Below are 8,402 nucleotides of genomic sequence, written 5' to 3' on the forward strand. Positions count from 1 at the left end.
CCCCAACACCTCATCAACATCCAGCAGAAAACACATTTCCCACCTGCTTCATGTGCCTTCTCAGGCACATGTGGTTGTGACAGCCTGGTCAGAGAGAGAAAGCCAGATAAACTTTCCCAGGAATTGTTCTGGGAAAAGCTGTGAGAAGCTCAGAGAAAAGAATTCAAACAATTCTTATCTTAAGGCTCTGCAGCTGCTCTTTTGAACAGTTGTTTCTCATTAGATGTTTACCAAAGGGTAATTGCCAACAGTGACAGTGTTTTAATTACAGGACCAATCAGGTTCACCTGCATCAGAACCGTGTATAAAAAGAATGGGCTTCCTAATAAAATTATTATTAGCCTCCTGGAGACCTGGAGTCTATGTGCCACTCATTCACCCGTTCCTGACCCAACAGTGACAGGCACACGGTATGATTCTTGGGGTGGTCCTGTACAAGGCCAGGAGTGGGACTTCAGTGATCTTTCTGGGTCCCTTCAACTCAGGATATTCCATGATTCTATGAACCACCCCACAAGTAAACACAGTGAAGACTGAGAAGATGAACCAATAGCTAATTCTTTTGATACATGCCCTGCCAACCTGCCAAAATGTTTCAGTTTTTAACAAGTCAGCACCTAGAAAACAGTGTCTGAACTCTTTCCTTCTCTTAGTGTAGCTCTACTCTCTCCCCTGGCCATTTTGAAATGATGCTTTTTCCCTGGCTGCTCTTTCCCACTTGGAAATCATACAGCAAGGTTTTTAAGAGTCTGATTTAGGTTTTGGTTTGTTTGGGGGATTTTAACTGAACTTTAAATTAAACTGTTTGATGGATCTACAGATCTAATTCAAATTGCTTTCTATTTTCCAGTCTCAGTTTTTTGAAAAGGAAAAAAAAAAAAGGAAAAAAAAAGGCCAAACTACCTCAACAGTTCTCTTTAATATTTTAAAACAAAATTTTCATTTGGAAATAGAGATTTTAATTAGCTTTTCTCAAAATAAAAAATAATTTAAAACATTGACCAAGCATTAACACAGCACTTTTGCAAACTTTTAAAACAGCTCTGCAGAGCAAAGATGGTTTAAAGAGGTGATCTTATGACACCAGTTTGCTATTTCTACATCTCCCTCCTCAGTGGTGATGCAGGCTGACAAAGGAAAATGAACCCACCACAAAAGCTGAGCAGAAGAGCACTGGACTTGAAAAATGAAGTGTCACAAGGCATTAAATGCACTGCTAAAAGCCAAACTGTGTTTGCCTTCAAAAAAATCAGTGTTTTCTTTATCTGCCTGTTCATTTAAAAATTATTTTCTAACCAATATAAAGGATAATAAGGAGGTAGGTAACAAATTATGAAGATGTCATTTTGATTCCAGTTTCCAGAAGCAAAATTAATTTACTGTAGCTTTAGCGCAGTTTCATTGGTACACAAGAGGAAACATCCAATAACGTGCAGAACTGCCTGTCCTTAAGTAAGGAGGCAGCCTTTATCAAACATAAGAAAATACCCAAACTGCAGCTAATCACACAAGACTATTTTTCACCTCAGAGCACAGACAAGCACCTCCTCCCTTCACTTAGGAGGCCTTTATTTACCTAGAGCAGGTTCTAAGTGGACACAAGTAAGTTATTCCTTGCCCCAAGTCCAAAGGACTTGAACTGTGTGCCCAGACTTTTTCTTCTAGAGCCCCCAAACGTGACATATATCCATGCTGGTATTTCTGGCATTAAAAAAACACAGACTAGTAAACCCCATGAAACAGAAACATGGTGTTCAGTGAGATCACCCCTTTTTGAAAGGATGAAAGTATGAACTTATAACTAGAACCCTGGGGCAGGGGGAAACAACCATTAAAATAGTACTGCCACACATGGGCTGAAAATTATTTTCAATGTGTCCTGCAACATTTCCTACACTGAATTTAAGAAGAAAACATAAAACCTAAGATACCCAGAAGACTGAAGCAATGTACATTGAGAATACTTCTCATTTAGTTCACTTTTCCTGTCTTAATACAAAAGCTACTTAAGAGAAACTAGTAATAAAAATGCTATCAGAAATCAAATGTATTAAGATTCTCTTGCAAAAAGAGGCTTCCCAGAGAACATCAAATTCTTTCCTTGCAGACAGAGCACCACTCCTCTGACATATTTCATGGTAACACTTTTGCAAGAGATGGCTCCTCAATACACACAATTTCTTCACCTTCTTCTTTTATTATATAGACCACAGTTAAAATTTTGCTGGACAGTTCCATAACGATCATTCCTTTCAGAGATGCTGGAAAAATAAACATCATTGTGTTCAACCATACATATAAATACCAGTAAATAGCTTATATTATGTGGCATATATCATTAGGCCTTACGCTGCTGCCAGCTTTGAGGCTGTAGTTCCTGCATGTAATTTGGAACAAGCTCCTTGGCTTCTCCAAGAAAGGTATCTCACTGCAGGCTCTTCCAAAACTGAGGGTGGGTGTGTGGAAGGCAAAAACAACAGTAGAAAACACTATCAACATCTCAGACTCTCCCTGCCTCTCCCCATCTTGTTTTTAAACAGGCCACATGTGGTCTCTACATAGTTTATCTTTACCACAAAAAGTTGTGAAAGCACACCAAAATCTGTGGTTTTGGTAAGATGTGTTTGCAGTCAGTACTTGGCTGTATCATTTATAAGCCAGGATACCATAAAATAAGGATAATAAACAGCAGAAAGAATACTTAAGAGCTTGTTCAGGCATTTGTTTTGGTTTGGGAGTTTTTTTAAGGTGGACAAGACTGCTCTAAGAAGAAAAGGAAGGGAAAAAAAAGCCCACTTATGCTAAACTCTCAAAGAAATAGAAATTGTACACACATTAAAAATCAGAAGTGTGCCCTTTTCTTTAACAGAAGAGAAATTGCCCCATCAGGTGAACTCAACAAAACATAGATGCTTTTTTGCCTCCACAGGAGATATTCAATAAGACTGTGGAAGCCAAACACCTCAGAGCATGAAGAATGCTTGGAGAATTTCAGTCTGCAAGGGCTGCTGGGGGAGTGACACTTAGTGCAACATAAATGGAGGTTTCCTGGTGGATGTCTTGCACAGAATCCCTGATGGGGGCAGACAGTACACCAGCCAAAATAGGCAGCATGTACTCTGACAATATTCCAATACAGCAGTCATGGCAATGGTGGGCAATGGCGCTTCCAGATCTGCCCAGCACTGTGGTGAGGATAAGACTGATTAAGTGCTCTAACTGCATGGAAATCCCCAGAACAACACGAGTTGTACCTCATACAGTCAGAGACATAAAAATACACTGATGCACACATGTGACTACACTGTTGTGAGCCTGCAATAACCTCTGACAAACCAAGGAAGAAAGACTGGCCAGAGAGGAAGATTTCAACAGCCCTATAATCAAGTTCACTACAGAGGATTCTGCTCATTATGATTACATCAAATTTAATTTACGAAGATGAACCTCAGGGCCAACACAGAGCAGCTGTATTTATAATTGTTATTATTTATAAATGTTATAATTCTTAACATCTGCTGGGATCTACAAACTATCTTGTTTCCCAAATAAATATGAGCACATAAATTCTTCTTCTAAAAAAAGAAGAAAATATAATGAATTGCTGGAATTTGATATATATTAACTTAAGTGTAAAACATCAGCCTAAAGTAGTTTGAACTCTTGCCACAAAGGAAAAGAATTTGGTTTTTAGATACAGTGCTGGACATAGGCCCAGCTCCTGCAAAACTAGTGAAATTGCTGCAGCCCAAAAGTATGTAGGACTATATTCAGTCCACTATAGGACAAACTCCCACTCTTTCCAAGAAAAAAACTATAGAGAAAAACATTCCCCTTCCCTAATATATGAAAATACTATTTGTGCAGGGTCCTCTGCATAAGAATTCTGCAAATAACCAAAAGAAGGCTGGAGTCAGAACAAGGAACTCATCTGGAATTTTTAACCAGCCTCTAATTTAAGGCCCAGCAGCCAACTACATTTTTTGAGCAAGCTTCTTCAAAGATGATAAAGCCTGAAGGGAAAGAAAAGGAGAACATGGGAGCACCATGCTTGTAGACTAGCCTAAGAATTTGAACTCATTCTCCAAATGCAGTGTTTTGCAATCAGCTATCAAACAATCCAGTCATGGAGGTACCCAAATTCCTGAACTGCAGGTTTAACTTAAGAGCCACCGATGGAACACAGGCACTTCTGAATCTTGACTCATCAACGCCATCAATGGCTTTGCCAGATGTGAGGACAGCAGGACAGGAAAGCTCTCTAACGTACTGGTGCCAAGATACGCCTTACCATGTCGTTGTCACATGCAATTTCTGCCTTTAAAGAACTTCCTTTTTTTCTAGAACTTAAGAGGAGAGTTTCTGTCTCAGTATCATGGCCTAGTAGATACCATAAAAATACCTTTAGTTAGAGAATAACAAATCAGTATTCCAAATGCCCATAATTCTAATGATAGGCATCCACTCACTTTGCTAGCACAGGAGAGGGAATCAGAAAGGGACAAGACAATCATGCATACAGAAGGAACCATGGAGGATTCAGAGCCAGAGAATAATGGTACAATGGAGAAACCAACTCGTAATATCCCAAATTCCTGTGCAGCTAACAAGCAGAACATATGCATGCAAATAGAGCACTGCAATATAACACGGCAATTAAATGGCTTTTAAAGTGCTTAACTGAAGTTAAAACTGGCACTATTAACTGATCCAGCTCAGGGCTCCTCAGCAGCATGGATAAAATTAAATTATCCTGCTACAGCTCTGAGATAATACACATCAAGCGTCGCAAAATTAAAAAAACTGGACTAAGAAAACACTGCAAAGTGTACAGATGATGCCAGACCGAGCAGCAGCTATCTACAAAGGAAAGCCCACATTTTTTTTCTCCTATAAGGCCCCAGAAAGAGACACAGACAGCTTGCCTAGAAAGCAACTGGTTTGCTTAAGGAACTCTGTGATCAGTTACCTTGACACAAACCCAAAATCTTCCCAAGTAACTCACGTCTGAAGAGTTCTGGGAGCTTACTATGTTTTGTGCAGTTAATATCCTACCACAGTTCAATGAACATCAGTGTTAAATCAGAAGGATCAGAGACTGCTAAACAAAGTTTTACTGAGCAGGCACAGACATCCAGCAGTGCATTACAGCCATAGTTACAAGCCTCAATAAGTGCAGCTTCCTTCAGTACCCTTATATTTACACAGCATTAAGTATGGCTTAATTAAGAAACTTTTATTAAAAGCCTGGACTTAACCAGATCAGTTAGTAGAGCAATATTATAGATTTGTTAAAAATAAAACAAAGAGGTCAGTGCAAAGTTCTTAAAAAAATCTTAAGCTTACCAAGCAAATTGTGTGGCAACAAGTCAAAGCTTCCCACTAGTACCAGGCCATGCTTTAGCTCTGTTACTACTCAGCTGAAAGTAAACATGGTAGTATCTTGCCTCTTTATAAAGAGAGAATATATCTCTGTCTACTCAGTCCTAATTATACTTCTGAGGACAGAACAGACCAGAAACACATGTCCTCTGACATCTTCCAGGACCAAATAAAGTCAAGAAAATCTTTTCCCCCAGTGTTTACTTTCAAGAGGCTAAACACATTCTTCTGTCCATTCTATTCAGACTAGAGGCAGTCTGTCAAAATATTCTCTGGCAGTCCATTCAGGAGCACTGCTACCTAGGGAAAGGGCATACTTTTTTTGTTTAAAAGACAGAGCCACTTTTGAAAAGTCTTTGACACTAAGAAACCTGAGCATGCCAGTTATACATCAGTATTTAACAAAAGTACAACTTACTGATCTGACCTTTCACATATCCATTTGCTTCTGATACGTAGCACTTTTTGTATTTTCAGTTATAAGTAACAAAATGTAAAAGAGTTCTGCCAGAAGTTCTAACTATGCTACCTACTGAACAGAACACAAGGAAAAGTAGTCTCCCAGCATTCGTTAGCATCAGTAACATTTTCTAAGTTAAACAGCTTTACTTTTTAAAGTTCAAATTGCCTTTGCACTGTTTGATACGCTAAGAAGAAAAAGAAAACCCTACACAGTACACCGAGAAGTAAGCCTTAAGGCGCCTTCTCCCATCCCGGGTCACTTGTGGAGCTGCGCTGCTATTTCGCAACACTTTAACACACACCTTAGAACTCAACAAGCCTCGATGTTTACCCAAGAGCTCGCCTGAATCACCTCTGATTTAACAGCATCTCCAGAAGCGGGGCATGCCTAAAGCGCGGCCGCGGAACACCACACTCCCTCAGGCACTCACTCACCCACTGGCTGCTGAAGTAGTCGAGCCCCTGGCAGATGATGCGGGCGGCCTGTGCCAGCAGCACCTGCACGCCCAGCGAGCTGCCCAGGCAGTAGAGCCCGTAGAGCAGCGGGCCCCCGGCGCCCAGCAGCAGCAGGAGCCGCCGCCGCCGCAGCACCTGCTCGCCCAGCGCCTCCACGCCGTAGTTGGCGAAGCAGATGGGCAGCAGGAGGGCGGCCAGCAGCACCGGGGTGCGGGAGCGGTGCAGGCGGCCCAGCCAGCGCCGCCCCAGCGCCGTCAGCGAGGTCTTGAAGGGGTGCAGGAAGGTTCCGCAGAGCACGGCCCAGAGCAGCGGCCGCAGGAACGCCTCCAGGATGAAGTACACGAGGACGGCGGCGCCGCAACACAGCCCCGCAAACAGCAGCGCCCCGGTGTTGTAGAAGGCCTGCTTGATCGGCTTCTCCAGCCGCGGCAGCGACATTCCCGCCGCCCCGCCCTGGCCGCCCAGCGGCAGCCGCGGCATGGCCGCACCCGCGCCAGGGGAGCCGCCCGCCCGCCGCTCCCGCACCGGCGAGTCCGGAGGGGCCGCGGCGAGACCCGCGTCCGGAGCCGCGGCGGGACCGGCGTCCGGAGCCGCGGGCTCTGCGCTGTCAGCCATGGCGGGCACGGGCACGGTCGCCGCGGGCGGGCGCGGAGCGGGGCCGGGACTGCCCGGGCGGTCGTGCCCGAGGGCGCGCAGGGGCCCTGGGCTGTAGTGCCGCCGCCGCCGCCGTGCGGCTCCGGGCGTGCGCCCAGCCCGGCGGGAAAGGGGCGGTGCCGGCCGGGAAGCGAGCTGGGAAATGTAGTTCTGCTCCGGGAGAGAGGCGGCCGTGCTCACCGCACCCGGCCGGAGCTGCGGGGCTGTGCCCGGGCCCTGAGCCTGCCCCGTCCGCGCCGAGCACGGGCCCAGCGCCTTCGTGGCGTCCACCGAGGAAGGCGGCCAAAGGCTGGAGCGTGGAAGAGCCCAGCAGCTCGCGGCGCAACCTCATCCCCATCCCAAAGTGCAGCCCTGTCCTGCTTCGCTGAACTCTCTGCTCTGCCTACTGCTGCTGCAGTCTCGGGGAGCGGAGCAACTTCGGAGATCTGGAGTGTCATTGCATGCTGGAGAGCAAGACTGGTTGGACCAGCTGGAGAATTTTGTCTCGTCTGAACACGTTCTGGCAACAAATCGTTTAACAAAGAAGCGTCTGCTCTTTTACTGGCAGCCAGGCCCACTGAAGGAGTAGTTGTGCTGTGTGGTTTTTTAGACCTGACATTTATGACACTGTACCGTCAAATGCTATTTGCAAATAATCTAGAGAGGCGCTAACTTCCTGCAGCTGGCATACACCAAACACCTGAGTGCAGCCATGAAGGCAACTGCTAACATTATGCAGGTGGTCTAAATGCATCTGTAATAAATACACATGGTCTGAGCAGGTTTTGCTGAAATCCATAACATTTGAACGAGCCCAGTGCTGGCACTGTGCTACTCAAACAGTTTTCCTTCCATGGTTTAAGAAAACCCTTCAGAAGGTACTAAGGCTATTGGTAATGCTGCCATAAAACCCTCAGAGGGATCTTCCCCTTTCTTTTCAAGGAGGTAGAGCTTATAGTCCTAATCATAATAAAGAGATCACATACCACTGAACATATAAAAAGTACATAAATGTAAAAAAAAGAGAAAACTAATCAAATTTCTGTATTTTTTAGAATTTACATGCAAGTTTAACTTCATGTAACTTCATGTTAGATTGGAGTCCACGAGAACTTTAGTGGAGCATTTCTTGCATGACAGAGATGTTAAAAAGCTGAAATTATCCTGAGCACAATTGTCTTTAACCTGTAAAGTGGGAATTCTACACCTATTCATACCTAGCTTTTAAATGCAGAGCAGTACCAAGACAATGGCTAGATGTGATCTATCACTATCATAATACTAAGGGTGAAAGAGAGGTGTTTCCACACCCTTCCTGTGACTATGTTGCATCCTGAAGCTGGTAGGTGAGGCTGGGCCCAAGCCAGTTTTTGACGTTCAGCACTGCAGTCCTGACTTGTCCCCGCAAAGCCTTCCTGCCAATTATGCAGAAGTTTACACTTGCAAAGGTTCCTCTAAGCTCCTGCAGC

The 8,402-nt window shown here is 44.4% G+C and overlaps 1 protein-coding gene across 2 annotated transcripts in view; it reads right to left on the bottom strand.

Annotated features, from left to right (window-relative positions):
* Window positions 1–6,998, bottom strand: part of TMEM245 (transmembrane protein 245) — a 77,732-nt gene extending 70,734 nt beyond the window's left edge. For both annotated transcript variants that reach the window (XM_036402763.1, XM_036402754.1), the window contains exon 1: window positions 6,280–6,998. In XM_036402763.1, the coding sequence (XP_036258656.1) occupies window positions 6,280–6,915 (636 nt within the window). In that variant the 5' untranslated portion in view covers window positions 6,916–6,998. The remainder of the gene's footprint in view (window positions 1–6,279) is intronic.
* Between the last annotated feature and the right edge of the window lie 1,404 nt (window positions 6,999–8,402).

This window comes from Molothrus ater, chromosome 1, assembly GCF_012460135.2.
Source record: "Molothrus ater isolate BHLD 08-10-18 breed brown headed cowbird chromosome 1, BPBGC_Mater_1.1, whole genome shotgun sequence".
NCBI lineage: Eukaryota > Metazoa > Chordata > Aves > Passeriformes > Icteridae > Molothrus > Molothrus ater.